The sequence below is a fragment of the Neofelis nebulosa genome, chromosome X (assembly GCF_028018385.1).
Source record: "Neofelis nebulosa isolate mNeoNeb1 chromosome X, mNeoNeb1.pri, whole genome shotgun sequence".
Lineage (NCBI taxonomy): Eukaryota > Metazoa > Chordata > Mammalia > Carnivora > Felidae > Neofelis > Neofelis nebulosa.
Window position 1 is genome coordinate 108,923,176 of NC_080800.1, and position 22,595 is coordinate 108,945,770.

Here is a 22,595-nt window from a genome sequence, read left to right on the forward strand (position 1 = left end):
CCTGGGTGGCTCAGCTGGTTACGCATCCAACTCTTGATTTCAGTTCAAGTCATGATCTCACAGTTTGTGAGATGGAGCCTCACATTCAGGCTCTGGACCGACAGCACAGAGCCTGCTTGGGATTCTCTCTCTCCCCTCTCTGTTCCTCCCCTGCCTGCTCTCTCTCACTCTCTCTAGACAAATAAACTTTTAAAAAGAATAATAACAAGCAAAATGAAGATCATACTTGCAACTTATTTTTTTTAATAAATGGATGTTCATCACTCTTTATTAAAATTCTGTTCATCTCATTTCTTTGCCTACATACATGCAAAAAAAAAAAAAGAACTAAGTCTTGCAGGAGAAAGTAGATAAACCAACATGTTGACTTTTATCTTTCACTACATGTAATAGTTAAGAATAGAGAAATAAGTCAAACATCATATCTTCATCAGGCATATATCTGGCTTTAGAAATTAATTCATGAATTTCCGAGGTTGAGAATTTTTCCCAGTCCCAGATGCATCACAAACTTGTATTCTGCCGAGAGGATGTATGCCACCATCTTGTTCCTGAGACATCAGAGGGCCATGCTCCCCCTAATATATGTTATAAAAATCAAAATCTTTAACACGTCACAGAAACATTTTCACTGGAACCTTTAGTCGCAGTATGGTTTAAGAACAAAATGACCAACATAGTCACAATCTACTAAATCACTAAAGGACACAAGTCTATATGCCAACCCATACTGTCCCCATTCTTCAATGTGGAAGAGCGCGAACTTCACTGATAACGTCTCTGGAGAAATGTATCATGGAGATGATAAATGGCCACCTCACCCTACAACAGTGCTGGTGACGAGAAGGTATGTTCCAGAGTCACTTCAAAGGAAACTTGAAGAGAGGAGATTGAGGAACGAGGCAGCAGCTGGATCTTTCATAAGCTAGGTGCCCAAACTCAGGAGATTCCCTTAATGCCAATGAGTAGTAACTAAGAAAACGGTTTGTGCAGAAGGTTCCTTTTTTTTTTTTTTTAATCTACATTGGCAACATGGAACTGGCCCAGGAATGTTCCTGGCGTTCACACTTCTAAGCTAAAAAGTAATTACACGGTTTTAGCAAAGTCCTGTCTTCAGCAGTCGGTGTACTGAAAGAAACGTCTTCATCCTCTTCATCTAGCTGTAGACTACCAGAAGATAAGCGGATTCTGGCCATGGGTGACCTTATCCCTTTGCCATACAAAGAGTAGTAGTCCGATTTAAGAATTTCTGATTCTGAATCACTGGATTCACTAGCTATGTATCTTTCTGATGCTCCCTGATCCATTAAAACTGTTGGAAGCTCCTGCTCTGCAAACATATATGGGAAAAAGTCAGCTTTACGACTCAGAGTAGGACAAGGCCCCAAAGGTCTAAATTCAGACCCAAAAGGAAAACGGATTGTTTTCATATCTGATTGGCTCTGGGATCGTTTGGGAGCTTGCTCTTGAATGTTACATGCAAACGCATCTTCTAAATTTGGGTCTTCCGCTTCCAGATCTATGTTGATGTTGCTCCTACCACTGGTCCTGGCCATAGCTTCTTGGAGTTCTTCAAAGTCTTGCTGAAAGCTCTTCATTCTGACATTCCTTGGGCTCCTTTTGGCTGGCTTCGTTGCAGTGGGCCCTGGAGAGCTGTCTGGCCTTTCCCTTTCCCCTGCCAAGGTGGGAGACCGTCTGGGCACCTGGGGTGGTCTGTCCACGTAAAAAAAGACTTGGGGAGGCATAATACTGACCTGCTGGCCAGTACAAGGTATATAGGGCACATCTGTGTAAGTCAGCCGCCTCGCTGGGCTCACTTCACTTGTGAGGCCGGCAGGTGTGCTCATGTGATTGTCAGCAAGCTTACAGCTTGGCTGAAAGGAGCTCAGAGGACTCCTTCCCTCAAAGTAGTCTCTGGGATCGGGGTCTGTGTAAAGAAAAGGGAAAGAGGAACTGCTCTGGGACTGATGTAACAATGCGGGGTCCGCCTCTGGTTTGGACCGCTCTGGCGCGGCGGCAAACGTCACCTCGGCCGCGGAGCTCCTCCTCCTACCGTCCAGCACGGGCTCCGAGGCTCGCACCCCATTCGCGGTTCGGTAGCATCCGCCGCCATACGCTAGTCTCAAATCTTCCACCTTGAGAGGGAGGACATGGTGAAGAAGAGAAGAGTCGTTTGGTGGGGGTGGGGGTGGGGGCAGGGATCCAAAGTAGCCTCCAATTTCACAAAGGTATTTCTCACACGGTCGTTTCAACCCATGTTCTAGTCCCAGGTTGATAAATCTATACAGGCAGGACCATAACTTGTGCCATGGCCCAATCCCTGCGCTAAAAAGTACACAGGACGCTCTCCTTTCTCACTGCCACCCCAAGCCCAGCCTCTGAGTTCTTCATGTGCTCCAGCCAGCGCGGGACTTTAAGCAGTGCGGTTTAGAAGCTCTACAAATGAGCCAGGGGTTCTGCTTTCTGGTTCTGGTTCTGCCTTCGACTTGCCGTGTGACCTTGGGCAAGTCCCCTAACCTCCCTGCTCCAGCCTCCTCCCTATTTTCTGTAAAATGGTGGGAAGGAGGGCTATGAATGGCATGAGAGGGTCATAGATTAGATGGTACCTTCCAGCATTATACCTTTGTGAAGCTTTTGAGATAAAAGCTGCCTATGACCTGAATGAAGACATGAGCGTTTGTGAGACCTATAATTATTATTATTATTTTTTTTTTAGGGAGAGCCAAAGAAAAATAATTAACGTGGCTAATGCTGTAAAACCCAAACGAAGCCATCATCTCACTGTTCCAGGAGAACAGCACTGTTGTTAAATTAAGTGACAAAATTACACAGCAAGAGTACTTTAAAACGTTAACCCAAGACCTTACAGCTTCCTCTAAGCCTTAAGATTTTCATTAGGTAAAAAGGAAGAGCTTTTACTTTTAAACATGCAAAGCCACAGAAATTCATTTGGATCTGCATTTTGCAAGATGTTAGCAATACAAGGTGCAATTTAAAAATGTGCCATATCCTTCCAGTCTATGAGGTACACACCAGTGGTCATTTATTAAATGGTCTTCTATTGGCTGGAAAGACTGAGCTGACAGATCTCCCTAGGAGGCCAGCCTATTCAAACAGTCACCTTTTTACACACTGGGAGATTCTGGCAGAATCAAATCTTAAAAGCATTTGAAATGTAGATGCATTACATTTATCTAAAGCAGAAAGAATTTTCAGAAACCTTACTTGTTTTGATACATCAGAGAGGAGGTCTGGTGATGACCTGCACTGCCGTTCATGGTACTGAGATGGGTAATGTTTCCTGAAATCCCCAAACAGAGAAGGAATTGAAATGGTCTTCATGCACCTACAGAACATATATAATTCTCTAATTCAACTTAAAATCAACACGAGAGAGAGAAAACCATGTACCTCTCGAATGGTAAGCTCCTCAACCTCCCTTTCTTTCCATATTCCAAAAGCTGCCGTTGGGTTCTTCCGCTATTTTAAGAATGAGACAGACATTTTATTTTAAAAAAGATTTGATGGGGGGAGCCTGGGTGGCTCAGTCGGTTAAGCGTCCAACTTCGGCTTGGGTCATGTTCTCGCGGTTCGTGGGTTCGAGCCCCACGTCGGGCTCCATGTTGGCAGCTTGGAGCCTGGAGCCTGCTTTAGATTCTGTGTCTTCCTCTCTCTGCTCCTCCCCTGCTTGCTCTCTCTCTCTCTCTCTCTCTCTCTCTCTCAAAAATAAACCCTTAAAAAATTTTTTTAATGTTTATTTTTGAGAGAGTGTGAGTGGGGGAGGGGCAGGGAGAGAGGGGGACAGAGGATCTGAAGTGGGCTCTCTGCTGACAGCACAGAGTCCAATGAGGGGCTTGAAGTCACGAACTGTGAGATCATGACCCAAGCGGAAGTTGCACACTTAACTGACTAAGCCACCCAGGTGCCCCGAGATAGACATTTTATTAACACTAGCCATAAGCCAGTAGGCTACTAAAACTTGAAAGCTTCGTTTACTGCTGAAGTCCAGTCCACATGAATGACATATGCCATGAATCGTTGACCGTCACAGTAATTAAGAATAATACCCACTTATCCAAATATCAGGCATATATCAACCTCATCTATGCAGAGCCCAGGAAATTTTTAAAAGCTTCTGAACAGGACTATATAACAGTTAAAAAATCTGGCCTTGGAAACTAATATACTTCCCTATGAAGGCCTTTTCCCTACCTACAAATTTAGATACAATTTCTTTTTTTCTTAATATTTTTTAAAGTTTATTTATTTACTGACAGAGAGAGAGAGAGAGAGAATGGCAGGGAAGGGCAGAGAACCCCAAGCACGTTCCACACTATCAGTGCAGAGCTCGATGCAGGGCTCAAACTCAGGAAACCACGAGATCATGACCTGAGCCAAAACCAAGAGTCGGCCGCTTAACCCACTGAGCCACCAGGCGCCCCCATACACAATTTCTAATAAGGCTATTTATCTGGTTTCCCAATTCATGACAGAGGAAAAACAGCTAACTAAAACAGTAGAAGAGGTTTGCTCCAGCCAGACACACACCAACAAAGAAAGCCAGCTGGGAGAAACACAAAAGCCAAAAAGGAAATCACAAAAATAATAAAGCCCCAAAACTCTGAGCCATTTATCACTGGGGTGCAGGGACTGACATTCCTCTCCCGCCCTGAGGCCATCACTGCACTACAGCTGCCTGTGCAGGTCAATAAGTGATGTTTATAATAACTCAGGTCATTAAGACAAGGGCAAAATATGCTCAGTATCATCTGTTTAAGGAGGCAGGGATTTGTAAAATACATTTTGGAAAGATTCCATCAAAAATATGTATGTTTTTAAAATCTCCTCAGTTCTTACTGAGGCAGGCCTCCACTATTTGAAAATCCCCTATGGGAAATATTCAATTCGGATTTTTTTTTTTTTTTTTTTACCTTAGCTAAGAGTTCTGAAAGCCTCTTCCAAAGAGTGACTAGGCTGGTGCGTTCAAGTAAAAACAAGATCTTATTTTGACCTGGCTTCCATTCTTCCAGTGTTTTCTCACGCTATCTCTTGCCTAACCACCACCAAACGGATGTTGTTGAGCTGCCCTTTCCATGGCTTGCATACATGTTCATATAAAGAAAACAATAGGTTCATTAAATACGTCTTCTCAAACAGTGTCTGCTCCCTGCTCCTCATGCTTGCCAATATTCTGATCTAACCCCTTGCTAGGATGCTTCCCTCCTCCTCCTTCCCGGTTAGGAAATATTGACCTAATGTGTCACACAGAGAATGAGCCGTAAAGGGTGTCACCCTTTAAGTGACTTAAACGGATTCTGTATTGCTTCTAGAATTCAACTCCTCCTACTGCCTTCCCTGTCACTGAAAAAAAGTTGCCGGTACAGTATGCCCGCGTGCAATAATATTTCATTACCTGTAGCGGAAACTGGAGCCCTTGCTGCAGAGTAGGGTTCTGGGCTTTGATTTGGGCTCTTCAGAAAGTCTGAAAAAAGCATGGTACTCCACACAAGTCTTCCAGAAAGCCTTGCAGGCATCTCGGCTGGCCATGGTGAACTCCAAGGTGTCCTTGCACAACACCTGTATAAACCAATTTCCATTAAGCGAAACACCCTTCATGACTATCAAAGAACTTCAAATCCCAATGCTATCCAAACCATTGGCCCGAGGGCCCGTGCAGCTTCCGATTTTCCACTCGGCTCCCTACAGGCTTCACACCTACTAAAAGCAAATGATTGGCCACCTTCCGAGGAACGGACAGGGCCACTGCTCAAAAACAGACTTCTCTAAGAAGCCCATCTCGCTTTGCAGCCCCCTCACCTCAAACGCTTGTTTACCCGCCCACCCCACTTCTCTGCCAGGAACCTTTTTATGAAGTTGTAAATTAGGTTAAAATGAACATCAAAGGACATCCTTTCAAGGTGACAAGAAGTTATAAATGACCAACAGGAAACGGGGTGGGGGGGAGGGGATTTCCTTACGGATGGTAGGCTTTATAGGATGATTACACGTGTGGGAGTCTTTTTTAACATATCAGCTAGAAACACTTTGTCCTCTCTATGCTGCCTTGTTCGACAATTCTCTGTATTGCTCACTTAGCATATTCTAATCTGCTTTAGGGGAGCTTAGCCTTCCAGACCTAAAGTTCAAGTTTCCTCCATCCCCCGACCCACTGTATACCCACCTTTGCCCAAGCATGCATGCAGCCCTATTTTCTGCTGACCCCCCCCACCTCCTTTTGTTCATTCTCAGGTTCCTGCATGCAGCCCTGGGACACTCCACAAGCCTCACACTGGATAGTCTCCTGAAGTGCTCAAACAAACGCTTTCACGTAAGGCTAAGGTCCAGAGGATGCAGCCCAAGCTACTGAATCTTCTGTAGGTCAAAACACGAGTTGATACACATTTTTCATTTCCTTTATGGTCACAAAAGGACATCCTTTGTAGCATCGTTGTCTCACCCTGAACAATGCGGCCTTGACCGGCAATTCCTTCTTTTGCTTAATCTACACCCAAAGCTCCCTACGTCTTGCTTTGGCAAATAGGTGTTCAATTATTTGGCATGTAGTAGGTGTTCAGTTATTTTTTGTTTAATGAAGAGGCATGAAAATACTTTGTAAAATGGGGCAGATAACATCAAATAAACATGTCCATAGTCCTAGATCTGTTCACTTCCATTTGACTTCTCAAATCCCTGGGAAAAAAATGTTTTTTTAAGGAGACTTGTCTTTCATTACAGCCACCCCATTTTCCTACTACTTTATTCGTTCTGAACTGTCAATAGGATTTCTTGGTGTTCTGCCTTGAGTAGAAATATGACTAACGCTCTGGTTTATTTATGTAGAGGCAAAAGAGGGAGTACATCACCCCTCAGGGCCAGCCAGCTTTCACCACCCACATTCAAACAATTTGCTGAAACAACCAAGAAATCCCACGTGAACCAAAAGTAGAAGAATTTATTATAAAGCTACTTACCAAAATGTTGGAATGAAGTTTGATGAGAAAATGCTTTCTCTTAAAACTCAGCTTGCGGATTTTAGCCCAGTTGAAAGTATTGATCTTTGTATTTCCCTATAATGAAACACATGGCAGACTTCAAGGTGAATGTCAGCAAAAGCTGGTTGGGAAGACAATGAGAACCTGCTAGAAAATGTGCTTCTGTGCATGGGACCACCCTTGATCTATCTCTTGCACGTACTGATCCTCCTGTACTAGGCAGAGGCTATGGGCCGCAGAAGGCGTTCCAGGTGGGACACAGGGCCGTTCCGAAATGCCAGCAAGAAGGGGTACACCTGGGAAAGGTTTTCCAGCCAGGATGGGGAGATCACAGTAGAAAAGGATTACTGCAATAGCTTCTCTAATCTCACCCCTTCCTACGTTTTCACATTCAACTGCCACTCCATTTACTCAAACACCTTCGATAGCTCCTCACTACATGCATCATCAAGTCGAAACACTTTTGGCTGGGTTTTCCTGCCTCCACTATATTGAATATTCAGCCTTCTATCCCACTGATCCTAGAAAACAGTCTTCCATCCAACTCTGTACCTTCCCTCCCAGAGAGAGGGCTCCTCATTCTCCTTACCTAGAATTGCTTTCCCCATAGCCAAGCTTTCTTGCCCCGCTAAAGCGTTCTGTATAACTATGACAGCCTACATCCATTTCTAACTCCTCTTAACTCCCTTGGCTATAGTGGACTTCCCAAACCATTTAGGTCTTTTAGTTGGTTAGTTGGTTGGTTGGTTGGTTGGCTGATCTGTTGGTTAGCTGATGTTTGTTTGTCCACATGCTCCAAAAATCAAAGGTATACAGAAATATAGACATTGAGAAACCTTGCTCCTATCACCATCACTCCTATCTCTGTCCCTCTGTACCTATCTATCCATTCTCTATAGATAACCACATTTATTAGTTTGTTGTGTATACTTGTACAACTTCAAATAAATATGATAAATTAGGTTTTGATTACTTACTGGCTGCTATTGATCACTATTGCTCTGGTCTCTCAAAATAAATTGTGAGTATCTTAATTATAGGAGCCACAGGTCACGCTTAATGTTAGTTTCTTGATTATGTCATCCTTTACCCTTCTCGGGGCCTTTGTCTGTGTGCCCTTTGTCTGGAACCCCCATCCCTCACCTGCCAGCCCTCACTTCCATCTGGACAACTTCCTCAGGTCTTAGCTTAAATGTTCAAGTCCTTTCACATGTGTTACCATAGCATCCCACACTTCTTCAAGCACAAGTACACTGTATCTGTTTAAAATTATTTGTGTAGGGGTGTTTGGGTGGCTCAGCCAGTTAAGCAGCTGACTCTTGGTTTTGGCTTGGGTCATGATCTGACGATTCATGAATCAATCCCCTCACTTAGGATTCTCTCTCTCTCCCTCTCTCTCTGCTCCTCCCCTGCTCATGCTCATGCTCATGTCAAAAACAAATAAACTTAAAAAATAATAACAAATAAAATTACTTGTTTCATTGTCGGTCTTCCCCCTATTAGAATGCAAGGTCCATGAAGTCAGGATAATTCCTGCTCACCTCTGTACCTCTAGTGTCTGGCATAGGGTGGATGTACGATAACTATACTGACAGAAGACTGAATGAATAGATTGCTGCCCAACTCGGTAAAAATACTCAAACCCATTGAATTGAACAATTAAAACAGATGAATTTTATGGCATGCAAATTATATCTCAGTAAAGCCGGTTTTGTTTAAAAAAGAAAATAATAATATAATGAATGAAGAACACATAGGAAGTACTCAGTACATAAGTATTCTTTGACTGGATTTGGGGTAGGACAAAATAGACCAGCCACATCGTTTCACACTGTCCACAGAAGTATTCACACTGGAGGAGGTCACAACTAACACGATGGCTTTGCTCCTCTGCCCTCCCCCATTTTTTCCCATGCAGGAGGAAATGGCGAGGATCGGGGCTTAGAGTGGAGTGGGTAAACAGGCATGCCTGTGACCCATTGGGTCTTTTGCCCACGAGTGTGATTCTCGTGCCACAAAGTTTACAACCAGAAACATGAGAAGGCCAAGATTCTTTTAGCTGAGTCTGTACCTGACTCTTTGTGACTTACTTCAGTACTCTAATTTGGTCCTGGAGATCACTGGGCCTGAGCTCATCCCTTCCTCTCTCACAAGTGATTTATTCCCAAACCTGCCCAGCTATCTGCCTATCATCTTTTTAATGTCTATTTATTTTTGAAAGAAGACACAGAGAGAGAGCATGAGCAAGGAAGAAGCAGAGAGAGAAGGAGAGAGAAAATCCCAAGCAGGCTCTGTGCTGTCAGCGCAGAGCCGGACGCGGGGCTCAAACTCATAAACCACGAGATGAAATCAATAGTCAGATGCTTAATTGACTGAGCTACCCAGCCACCCTTCTGCCTATCATTTTGGAAGGTGAGGCAAGTGCTCTTGAACCTTAACCTGTATCTAAATTCATTGAATGTTCACACATGTGAGGAGACTTAATGGACTGGTCAGGTTCCTTGGAGTGAGGATTCATGATGATAGAGGACCAGAGAGGCCTGAGTTGGTTTCTAACCTGAAAAACAACGTCCTGGGAAAATAATGAACCAGTAAACAGAAGCAACTGCTGGCACACTGGGCTCTAACTCCCTAGCAGCCGACGGCGGGCATCTCCAGTGAAACCAATAACTGAATGAGAACACCACATTCTGGACCCTTTGGGTTGTTTCTGGTGCATCCGGATAAGGTGAGTGCACTCCGCATCACAGCCTAAGCTTTTAAGATGCCCAATCCATAATGTGTGAGTTCCTGTGAGTCAAAACAGTCAGTTACAGACCATAAATGGAGGCAAAGCACATCAAGGGGAGAAGACTTACCCAAGACACTGGCAAGTGTCCCCTCCCTTTCTGACGGGTGGTAATACTGAGAGGTGAGGTCACCTCAGGAATGGACACCCACGCTTGTGCCAACGTAACCCCCAAAGCCTCAGGACTTTAAAGGAAAGAGTTGGTACCCGTAACACCACTACTCCCATGTGAGCAACAGCCAGGTGGATCTGCATCCCTTCGCCATCACTGGCGGGGTGAGGCCTGATGCCGTACATATCCAGCTTCCTTGCTATATCCAGTAGCAGAATGTCCGATTCAGCCGGGCTCCTGCCGCTGCAAAGGGAAAGAATTTACGAGCCTAATAAATGCGGCAAGAATGACACCTCCACCCTAAGGGCTCCAAGAGGAGCTCAGTGTTTTCTCGAGCTCGAAGCTTCTCTGACTTAAGGACTTGCTTTTTTTTTTTTTTTCATGTTTATTTACTTTTGAGAGAGAGAGAGAGAGAGAGAGAGAGAGAGAGAGAGAGCACAAGCAGGGGAGGGGCAGGGAGACGGGGAGACACAGAACCCGAAACAGGCTTCAGGCTCCGAGCTGTCAGCACAGAGCTTGACGCGGGGCTCAAACCCACAAACCGTGAGATCAGGACCTGAGCCAAAGTTGGATGCTTAACCGACTGAGCCCCACAGGCGCCCTAGGACTTGCTTTTAAGAGCCTGTCCCCAGCATTAGCATGCCCACTAGCAGAAACAGGTGCCAGATGAAGTACTTACACGTGCTTCTGATGAAAATGCATGATCTTGCTCTCTAAACAGTCTTGGTTTGGTAAGTATCGGGTTTGTGCCAGATGTTTCTTATCTGTTTCTTCATGAAAGTCTCCCAGTTCTGCTGCACGACAGAAAAGTGACATTTTTCACATTAGCATTGAGGAGTTAAGCAGTGGAGCACCTGGCAGATTCTCTGACCTGCCCCAAACAGCCCCTTCTTTGCAGCCAGTATAGCCCTAGGCCCCCCACCCCATGATTTATGTATCTTTATATTTTAGTTCACGGTGGAATGAACTGGGTCTTTCTCAAATCAGAAGCAGTGGCTTGCTATGAGGTCTCAGTATAGTAAATCACAGACACGGTGTAGGTCTTAAAGGCTCCAGGATCACAGGTGAGTATTTCATTAGTTTCTTCTTCCACATTCTGTTTGTGATCTCTTCTTCTTCTCATCAGTTCCTGTTACGGTTTGAGTTGTGTGTGCCCCAGAAACACTCTCAAATTCATATGTGGAAGTTCTAAACACCAGTACCTCACACTGTGACTGTATTTAGAGATAGGACCTAAAAAGAGGGGATTAAATTAAAATGAGTCAGCAAGGGGGCACCTGGGTGGCTCAGTTGGTTGAGCGTCTGACTTCAGCTCAGGTCATGATCTCACAGTCCGTGAGTTCAAGCCCCGCGTCAGGCTCTGTGCTGACGGCTCAGAGCCTGGAGCCTGCTTCGGATTCTGTGTCTCCCTCTCTCTCTGCCCCTCCCCTGCTCATGCTCTGTCCCTCTCTGTCTCAAAAATAAATAAAAACATTTAAAAATAAAATAAAATAAAAAAATAAAATGAGTCAGCAGGGTGGGCACTCATCCAATCTGACTAGTGTCCTTATAAGAAGAGGAAATTCGAACACACAGATACCAGGAATGCAAGTGCACGGAAGAAAGACCAGGTGAGGATACATCCAGAGGACAACAATCTGCAATCCAAGCAGAGAAGGCTCAGAAGAAACCAAAGCTGTCCACACTTCAGCCTTGGATTCCTAGTCTCCAGAAGTGTGAGAAAATACATTTCTGTCATTTAAACCACCTAGACTCTGGTATTTTGCTTTGGCAACCCTAGCAAAGTAATACAGGCCCCTAACCTCGCTCCACCTTGATCGTACATTATCCAAAAAGTAGCATATAAATGCCAAGTACAATGCCAGCCAGTCACAGCTATTCATCACTCTGTACACTGGGAAGTGAGTAAAACCCTAGCTATCTGGAATCCCTAGGAAATGAATCATTCTGGAAATTATTCTGGCTTTTCCAAATTACTGGCAGTTTACCCCTGATCATAATCTACTCTTTTCTAGATGTCTCCAGTTTATTGTTTTAAACATCTGTCAGCACAATGCCTACAAAGGTCGTTGAGGTGTACAGGATTATCTGCCCCTACAGTTAATGGATTGGAAATGTTTTGATTTTTGAATTACCGTGTCTTCTTTATCATTTTTACACCTTTCCCTCTCTGTCAGATTGATATGAATCACTTCCTGGTCACTGACTTCCCTTGAAGAGGTCTCCACTTGGTTGTAATTATGACTTCTAAGTGGGAACCTAGATATCCAAACCTGTTAGCGTTTTATGAATTGGAAGAGTAAATGGATTCTCCATGGAATCCTGTGGTGCTTGCCTATTGACTAAAATACATGGACACGGGACACTGATTTTGAGTGCTGGAAACTTATTTTGCCTTTTCTCTTGATTTTCTTTTGTTTCTTAATTTTTAAAGTTTATTTATTTATTTTGAGGGGGAGGGTCAGAGGCAGAGGGAGAGGGAGAATCCCAAGCAGGCTCCGCATTGTCAAGGAGCCAGACACGGGGCTCGAACCCACCAACCATGAGATCATGACGTGAGCCGAAATTAAGAGTTTTATGTTTAACCAATTGAGCCACCCAGGTGTCTCTTGACTTTCTATTACATTTTAGACAGGTGACATGCTCATTGAGATATAGGTGTATGTTTTTTAAAAGTCACATTATAGTGAAAATCCTCATATAACAAGCTTTCTTAAGAAAAAAAAAAGACCAAATAAATGGCTCTTTTATTTATTTTTTGCCAAAATTGATAACTGTACAAATCTCTTTAAAACAGAATCAGGCCCATATGATTTCACTGATTAATTCTATCAAATATTCAAAGAAGATATAAAGACCAATTCTTCACAAACTTTTCCAGAAAATAGAAGATATAATACTTACCAACCCATTCTATGAGGCCAGTATTACTCTGATACCAAAACTGTGATGGACAAAGCCATCATAAGAAAACTACAGACCAATATACCTCATGAATACAGAGGCAAAAATCCTCAACCAAATACTAGTAAACTGAATCTGGCAACATATAAAAATGATTACTCATCATGACCCAGTGGGATGTATCCCAGGATTGCAAGATCAGTTCAACATATGAAGATTAATTAATATAATATACTATGTCAATAGAATAAAGGACAAAAAAACATTTATCATTTCAGAAGATCCAGAAAAGCTCTGGGCAAAACCCAACACCATTTCATGATTTTAAAAAGTTCAACAAACAAGGAATAGAAGGCAGCTTCTTCGACCTGATAAAAGTTATCTATGAAAACCCAATAGCTAGCATCATAATCATACTAAATGATGAGAAACTGAATGTTTTTCCCTATGACCAGAAACAAGACAAGGACATCTGTTCTTGCCAGTTATATATCCAACATTGTACTGGTGGTTCTAGTCAGTGCAATGAAGCAACAAGAAAAAATATAAACAATTTGCACTGAAAAATAAGAGATAAAATTGTCTTTACTAGGGCGCCTGGTGGCTCAGTCAGTTAGGTGTCTGACTCTTGATTTCGGCTCGGGTCATGACCTCTGGGTCATGAGTTCAAGCCCTGCATTGGACTCTGTGCTGACAGTGCAGAGCCTTCTTGCGATTCTCTCTCTCCCTCTCTCTCTGCCCCTCCTCCACTCATGTGCGCGCTCTCTCTCTTAAATAAATAAACATTAAAAAATTTGTCTTTACTTGTAGTCAATGTGGTCAGGTGTGTAGAAAATCCTAGGGAATCCACAAAAAACTCTAGAAGTAATATAGGAGTTCATCAACGTAGAAAAATGGATCAATATACAAAATACACTTGTATTCGCATATACTAGTGATGAACAATCCAAAAATGAAACCAAGAAAATTCCATTTATAGCATCTAAAAACCCAAAATGCTTAGGAATAAATTTTACCCAAAGATGTAGAAGGCTTGTATACTGAAGATTATAAAACATTGCTAAGAGAAATTTTTAACAGATCTATATAAATGGAGAGACATTTCGTGTTCATGCATTATAAAACTCAATTTGTTAAGATGGTAATTCTGCCAAAATTGATTTATAAATTCAATTAAATTCCCACCACAATTTTTTGTAGAAATTGATAGATGATCTTCAAATTTACATGGAAATGCACAGGATGTAAAATAAGCAAAACTATTTTGAAAAAGAACAAAGTTGGAGGATATACATTTCTCTATTTCAAAACTTAATACAAAGCTACAATAAATAAGATAGTGTAATAATGGCATAAGGACATATAGATCAATGGAACATAGTTAAGAATCTAGAAGTAAACCCTTACATTAATGGTCAATAGGATTTTTAAAAGATAAGACAATTCAATAGGGAAATGATAGTTTTTTTCAACAAATAGGGAAAATGGACATCTACACGAAAAAAAAAAAATGAAGTCAGATCCCTACTTCACAACATACACCATACAAGCATACAAAACAACAACTCAAAATGGGTCATATAACTAAATCTAAGAGGCAAACCTCTAAAAGTTCTAGAAGAAAACGTAGGAGAAAATGTCTGTGACCTTAGGTTACACAAAGAGTTTTTAGATACAACATCAAAAGCATGATTCGCTAAAACATACTGAGAAAGGGAATTCTGCCAAAATTAAAAACTGTTCCACTACAAAAACCAGAAGAAAAAAAGAGTCAATGCACCAAGTTGGGGGGAAATTTTTCAGTTACATATCTCATAAATGATTTTTAATCAGAATATATAGAAATCTGGGGCACCTGGCTGGCTGAGTCAGATCAGTGTGTGACTCTTGATCTTGGGGTCTGAGTTTGAGCCCCATTTAGACATTACTAAAAAAAACCAATATATATATATTTTTTATATATATATATATATATATATATATATATATATTTATATATATTTATATATATATAAATATATACATATATTCATTCAGTAGGAAGACAACAATCCATTTTAAAATGGGCCAAAGATTTGAAAGGCATTTTACCAACAAAAACATAGGAATTGTTAATAAGCAAAGGAGAAGGTGTTCCACATCATTAGTCACTAGGAACATGCTAATTATAATTGCAACAAGATAGCTCTTCATACCCACTAGAATGGCCACAAGAATAATAAGAATAAATAAAATGGAAAACAGTTCAGCAGCTTCATAAAATTTTAAACATGTATTTACCTTAAGATGAGGTAATTACCCTTCTAGAAATCTATTCAAGAGATATGAGAATATGTCCAAACAAAAATTGTACATGAATGTTCATAACATTATTTATATGAGCTAAACTGGAAACAATCCAAATGTCCACAATCAAGTACATAGATAAACAAAATGTTGGGGTGCCTGGGTGGCTCAGTCAGTTAAGCATCTGACTCTTGATTTTGCTTTTTGTTTTGTTTTTTTAATTTTTTTTTAACGTTTTATTTATTTTTGAGACAGGGAGAGACAGAGCATAAACAGGGGAGGGTCAGAGAGAGGGAGACACAGAATCTGATACAGGCTCCAGGCTCTGAGCTGTCAGCACAGAGCCCGACGCGGGGCTCGAACTCACGAACTGCGAGATCATGACCTGAGCCGAAGTTGGCCACTTAACCGACTGAGCCACCCAGGCGCCCCTGACTCTTGATTTTGGCTCAGGTCATGATCCCAGGGTTGTGAGACGGAACCCTGCGTTGGGCTCTGTGCTGAGTGTGGAGCCTGCTTGGGATTCTCTTCCTCCCTGCTCTCTCAGAAATTAAACAAAATGTGGTATGTCCACAAAATGGAATACTACTCAGCAAAAGAAAAGAACAAACTGCTGTGATTCATGCTAGAACTTGCACAAATTTCAAAAATATTATGTCGAGTGAAACAAAGCCAGATGTAAATGACCACATATTTTATCATTCTGACTGAAATGTCTAGAAAGGGCAAATCTATAGAAACAGAAAGTAAGTTAGTAGTTGCTGGGGCTGAGCATGGGGACAGGGAGTGACTGCAAATGGGCACGAGAGGTCTCTTGCATGATGGGAATGTTCTAAAACTGGATTGAGGTAATGGTTGCATAACTTTGTAAAATTTACTAAATATTGTTGAGTTGTAGTCTGAAAAAGGATGCATTTTATGATAAGGAAATTATACCTCAATAGAGCTGTTTTTAAACACACACACACACACACACACACACATACCAATCTTTCCGTCTATTAAGCACAAGAGCCTATGTTGACCCTAGGCAAACACAAGAACACAAAGACTGTGCTGGTTTTTCATTCCACACAAGACTATGAAAATCTAGGAAGAGACCTACAACATACAAATGAGTAAATATCATCAGTAAAAGAAGGTAGCAAATGTTATGAGAACCCCCCTGTTACCAGCCTGGCCCAAAGTACCACCATCTCTCTCTACTGCAATAGCCTCTTCTCTGGTCTCCCCACTTCTGCCATTCCCTCACAGGGTCTCTTTTCACCCCGGAAGCCAACATGGTCCTGTTAAATCCTAATTCAGATCATTTCACTCCTCTGCTTAAAACGCTTCAATGGCTTGCCGTCTCATTTAGAGTAATCTTCTATGTCTTTAATATGCTTTTAAGGCCCTCCACGATTACTCTCTCCCCTTCTCCCTCAGTTCCATCCAGCCACAAAGCCTGCTTAACATTTCTTCAACACCCCTGGCACACTCCCCCCTCAGGCCCTTTGCACAGGATGTTCTCTCTGCCTGGAACACCCTTCCACCAGATTTCTGCAAGGCTTGCTCTCTTACCTCCTCCATGTCTTTGTTCAACTGTCATGTTCACAGTGAAGCCTAACTTGACTACCTTACTGAAAAATTCAGTACCCACCCCCAGAATTTCCCAGCTGCCTTCCATACTTTATTTTCTCCAATGCACTTATCTCCTTCGAATACATTATATATTTCCTTATTTTGGTTATTGTCCGATTGCCCTCCACTGACAAAATGTGAGCTCCACAAGAGCAAGGGTTTGTGTCTGTTTAGTTCACTGCTGTGTTCCCCATGCCTATAATAGTACCTGGCATGTGGCAGGTACTCAGTAAGTGTTTCTGGAATGAATGACAAAGAAGAGTTACTAAAAGCGTTCACAAAAGGGATGTGTAGGAGAGACTTAAGCAGATGAGACGTCAGAATGTGCAGATTGTTGAATGCCTAGAACATAAATATGGAACGAATGAATAAATGGATAAATGAGCAAATGAACGAGCAGTCTTGTGATGTTCTACACGCTGCCTTAGCATCCAGTGAAATGGTCCAACCTATGGATTGTGCGGAGCTGACTCATCGAAACTTTAGCTTTTTCTCTATGGAAAGAACTTGTATTGACAAAATAATCCTCTGGAAAAGCTGAAGTCCTCTGTGCTATGCCTGAAATGGCCACTAGGGAATGCCCAAATCCATAATGCTAAAGTATCCAGGATGCAATTGGGCTCCCCAACAGTCATGTGGGGGCCCCAGTCATTCACAGGCTGATAACGAAAAAGGAGAAGTCTTCCAACATTGGTTCATCTATCCGCCTTACCTGGTGCCCACCAAGCCAAACATTCAAAGCCCATCAATATGACATGTAGTTTTCAGCCACCCCTCCTCGACACACCCTATGTGTGAGCTGTACTTGAGCTACATCTCTGTATATATGACTTCTTGGCCCAGCACAATTTTCTTTTTTATGCTGTCTTCTCTGCCTATCACTGCCTATCCGATTCCTATGTGTCCTTTTAAAGACCAGCACAGGGGCGCCTGGGTGGTGCAGTCGGTTAAGCGTCCGACTTCAGCCAGGTCACGATCTCACGGTCCGTGAGTTCGAGCCCCGCGTCAGGCTCTGGGCTGATGGCTCAGAGCCTGGAGCCTGTTTCTGATTCTGTGTCTCCCTCTCTCTCTGTCCCTCCCCCGTTCATGCTCTGTCTCTCTCTGTCCCAAAAATAAATAAACGTTGAAAAAAAAAAAAATTTAAAGACCAGCACAAAAGCCACCTCCTCCAGAAGCCCTTCCTGATTACTACTGCTCTCACTGCCCAGTGCTTTCCTGATATCCTGGGGCTGTGGTCACCTGCCCCAGTCAGCAGTCCCTTGGTAAACACTGATTTAGACACTGCCCGTATCGAAACACTTCATTCTGGAGTTCCCAGTGAAATCAGAAATCTACCAGCTCGGGACTGTCAGGAAGGTCAAGGGATACAGGTCAAAAATGAAGTCGAGAAACAAGACAGAATACAATGTTATGATTCTGCAAAAGTGGTAAAGAACAGCCTATTCTTGGAAGGCCTCTCTAGAAGGGAAAGAAAGTCCACTGGCCATATAAGAAGAAATACAGTCTCCAGTTGCCTCGACCCCACCCACCCTCAGGGCTGCAGGAGAAGCCTGGCCTGCCCAGCTTTCCCCCCTCCCAAGCTGGCTCCCGCTGTTCCCCTGGTCTCCTTTTCCCTGCCTTCATTATTCAGCCTAGTCCAACTACTTGGCTGCTAGCAAATGGGAGCTCTAATAGATGCCTGGGGCCTTTTTCCCTTTTAGCCTCTTTCCACCTGCTGTACTCTGTGCTTTGTTCTCCAGATTCATGATAAAGAGCAACACAAAAATCCCATCAAACATGACAATGTGCTGCAGAAAGCACGTACCAGAAATGTATCCTGGGGCAAGCACAGAGAGTGGAGCCTGCCTGGCAAAACCCATGTCTGGACAGATTAGTCCAAACCCGCTCCTGGACAGCAAGCCCCAGGCGGGGGTAGGGGGGTGGGGAGGGTAGGGGGGCTGGAGGTTACGCCATGATAGAAAAAAAATCAGCATTTACCCTTAATCTATATAGCCATCTTGTGAGAATGTATTCTTGTCACTATTATAAAGACTCGGAAACTCAGGCACAGACAAGTGAGGGGACGACAACAGCTAGGTCGTAGTAGAGACTGGATTGGAATCCAAAGCTGAATGACTACAATGACTAGCCTCTTTCTCCTGGACCATGCTGATTCTACATATATCTTATCCAGCCTTCCTCTCCTCTGTAAGTCCTAACACAGGATGGACACGCTGGGCGTGCTCGGCTCCTTTGCTCGGTTCCCTATCCGGTCGATAGGCGCCGAAACCGACATTTGCTACTTACATTGTAGGATGTGAGATACCATCAATGCTGTAGAGTTGTCACTGCATGGAAGCCTTCCTAGAGCCAAATCCTTCTTTATTTGAAGAGTAAAAAGATACCTGGAAGAAGTTGGGGGGGGGGGTAGAAAATCTCTTAAGAAACAAGCATTTCCCTTCTCCCAGATCTCAGATGTTTCAAGAAAGAGACGGCGCCCCCAGTCAGCAAGATGCCTTTTGGGGATGGTGAGTAATGCATAGGCTTTGCTTCAGCCCCAAACCAGTACCAGACCACAACTCGGCTGATCCAGCATTTTGGCAGGCCTCACAGCCATTAGGAATCACCCCAGCTAAATCCTCCCGCCAACTTGAGGGAGTTGGCCAATCATCCTCCAGTGGTTTCTGCCACGTAGCAAAGCCACATAGCCAGCCAGAGACAAAGGGAGATTCAGCAAGAACAAGCCCACTGGGGAGGCTCTGTTTACTAAATGCTATCAGAGCACTCACTATCAAAACAACTTAGATTGGGAGAGCAGGAATGATCACCCCATTTTACAATTACAGAAAGGCAGAGGTTAGGTGATTTGGGCAAGGTCATTTTGCCCAAAGATAGTGAAACTGGCCAGAAGTCAGGTCACCCACAGAATTTATGCCTCCTCCTATCCAAAATATTGTGTTTCAGAAATCAAGGACTTGAGGTCATGCTTTACTCGGACTACCTTCTCTGTATCATCAGAGACCAGCCCAGCACTTTGCACAGAGCACGTAGGAAATTCCTATGTTCTGAAAGGAATGAACCCAGTGTGCTCTTTTTTTCCCACCGACATGCTCATCAGGGACCCATAAAGTACAGATTGGTGTCCAGAGTTCTGCCAAAGAGATAGCATTTGGTCCCACGCTTTTAAGCTGTTACCAAAGGAGAATCAAGTTTTGAAAAGATGTGTAAAAAGAAGATTCTATCATTGACTGCTTTCTTCCATGGTCCAAATTTGGTTCCAGTATTTGATTTTACACACTGAAAAACATATTGAGTATGTACTGTGGGCATTTCCCAATGTAAGATGTAACTTTCTAAATAAAGTTTTATCTGGACTTCTTTATTTAAATCAATTAAGCCTTGAAGGCAATGTGGTAAATCAAAATTAATTGCAGGGGATAGATAAAAATCTAGATTAGAACAAGCAGGTAAAATTAGTAGGTGATTATTCAATTTATAAACGCATTCATCATTGTAATACTTCAAATTATGAGCTTCCCTAATGGGCTAGAAATGATTCAATTAGAAAATTTATATTTGCATACCACTCTCAGAAACTCATGGATTGGCCCCAAACGAGGCATCCTTGTGAATTTAACTATAGTTAAGTATCTTAAATGGCCCACCAGAAAAAATAAAGGAAGTCTAACATTTGCCATTGCCTGCTCTCAAATATAGATGTAAATGAGAATTAATAAGCCTCAATCGCTGAAGGGAAAGTGAATTTCTTTTTGCTCCTAGCAAGAAGGAAAAGGAAACTTCTTGTCATTTGACACGTTCCTTGCTACTAAGAGGGCAGCTGCCTGCTACAAATACCAAATCCTCGCTCTGAACAGCTGATGAATCATTTATCATCACATTGATTTTCTCATTCTTTCCCTTTTGGAGGGTGGAGGAGTTTATCTCCATTAAAATTGGTCACAGTGTGAGACTCAAGTGAAATGGGTTAGCAAATGCAAACTGATATAGATACCAAGATATCAGGTTATCTGGGAAAGTGGGCTACAACTCACAAATATGGAAGAGAAAAGGTGTGAGGGAGTGACAGACTTGTGAAAAGTGACGTCTGCAGAGACCCCGCAGCATACAAGTCCTCCTGTACAAAAGGGGTGAAGAAGAACTGGCCTTGAGCTGTGTTGGGAGGTGTGGGAGGTGGGGGAAAACTCGGCCAAATCACTCAAAGCTCCCAGGACCTGTTTTCTCCTCTGTAAACTAGGAGAGCTGGGGCAGATTATCTCAAATATCCATGCTAGGGTAAGATTCTAGAGCCTGGCAAGCACAGTAGGGTTTGGGGGAGCGATGTTGACAATGCATTTTTGAAGTAGGTTTACATTGTCATTTTGAAGGGTATTGTATCTAAGTATAAATAGACTTTTTAAGCGAAATCAGTCAGTCAGAGAAAGACAAATATATGACTTCACTCAGATGAGGACTTTAAGATATGAAACAGATGAACTTAAGGGAAGGGAAGCAAAAATAATATAAAAACAGGGAGGGGGACAAAAACATAAGAGAGTTAAATATGGAGAACAAACAGAGGGTTACTGGAGGGGTTGTGGGAGGGGGTTGGGCTAAATGGATAAGGGGCACTAAGGAATCTACTCCTGAAATCATTGTTGCACTAGATGCTAACTAACTTGGATATAAACTTAAAAAATAACTTAAATAAAAAATTTTTTTAAATAGATTTTTTAAACGTTTTATACTTGTAAATTTTATTTTTATACACATAAAAGATTTTGTCTCAAATTATGAATAATGTGTAATTATAAATGACTGTTAAAATTACATAAAATTATGAATAATTTATAATTATTAAAGAATTATAATAATTATCAATGATTTCCATTATATATTATAATTTATTAAAGTCATTTTTTAGACTTTTTATTTTTTTACGCTTTCAATGTTTTATAAGTATGTGTCGTCATCACTTTCTACCCATAGGATGCATACACACACCCGCAGGTTTTCATAGCTGGTATATTCGGGCCGTCAAGCTGCCTTCCAGCTGGAACACAGATGCGATGAAGGCAAGCAGTCCTGTTGTTGTAGCAGCTAAAGGCAGAACCCCCACATGGGCACCCAGGCTGGCTGCCGTGCTAGAAGGGCACCCCTCCTCCCTGAAATCCCCACCCTTTGGAAGACTAACACTTTGGGGACCAGCCAGGCCCTCCTCCTCAGCTCCTCACCATCTCCCAGAGAGTGACTGAGAGCCAAGCTTGCCAAAGAAGGCTAGAAGCCCATCCCCTGATAAATGGAGAATAATGAGTCTTAGGTAACATCATGCAGCCGACCCACAGGAAAGTACTCTACCTTGTAAGCTCTTCTCGAAGATGTCCGGGGTCCACTGGGAAAAATTTCACCATAAATTTGAAAACAACCTCCTTAGGATCTTAAAACACAATTATCTCCATAAGTTTTATTTAAATGTCCATCACAACAGTTACAGGTATTTACACACACACACACACACACACACACACATACACACACAGTGTGCGCACACGCACACACACACACACACACACACATACACACTTCCCTCTCTCCTCTCCCCTCTTCTCCCCATCACTGCTTCCCTCAGACTTTTCTTTTAAATTTCAATTTTCCACATTTCTAGGATGGTGCTATTTCTGGATCGTGTCTTTATGTGGATAGCAATCGGGAAAGTTTCCCTGTCCCTCTTTCTACCCTCTCTCCCTTTGAGTTTCTTTTTGTAAACATGTGTCTCTTTCTGGGCCCTACTGTGCCCTCTATGATGTGTCGCAGTTAGAAAATATATATACCACTTGCCTCTTGGGGATTCTGCGCTCCTGGCTGAGAGAAAGGCCCAGCTTTAGAAGCAGGTATTTATCATCTGACTCAAGGTTCT

At 42.6% G+C, this 22,595-nt stretch overlaps 1 protein-coding gene across 4 annotated transcripts in view; it reads right to left on the bottom strand.

Moving 5' to 3' along the window:
- Positions 1-334: 334 nt before the first annotated feature.
- Positions 335-22,595, bottom strand: part of FRMD7 (FERM domain containing 7) — a 52,417-nt gene continuing 30,156 nt past the window's right edge. For all 4 annotated transcript variants that reach the window (XM_058714517.1, XM_058714518.1, XM_058714519.1 and 1 more), the window contains 9 exons: positions 22,037-22,115; positions 18,989-19,086; positions 10,572-10,686; positions 9,988-10,135; positions 6,972-7,067; positions 5,414-5,577; positions 3,412-3,480; positions 3,226-3,301; positions 335-2,135 (listed from right to left, as the gene is read on the bottom strand). In XM_058714517.1, coding sequence (XP_058570500.1) covers positions 1,071-2,135; positions 3,226-3,301; positions 3,412-3,480; positions 5,414-5,577; positions 6,972-7,067; positions 9,988-10,135; positions 10,572-10,686; positions 18,989-19,086; positions 22,037-22,115 — 1,910 coding nt within the window. In that variant the 3' untranslated portion in view covers positions 335-1,070. The remainder of the gene's footprint in view (positions 2,136-3,225; positions 3,302-3,411; positions 3,481-5,413; positions 5,578-6,971; positions 7,068-9,987; positions 10,136-10,571; positions 10,687-18,988; positions 19,087-22,036; positions 22,116-22,595) is intronic.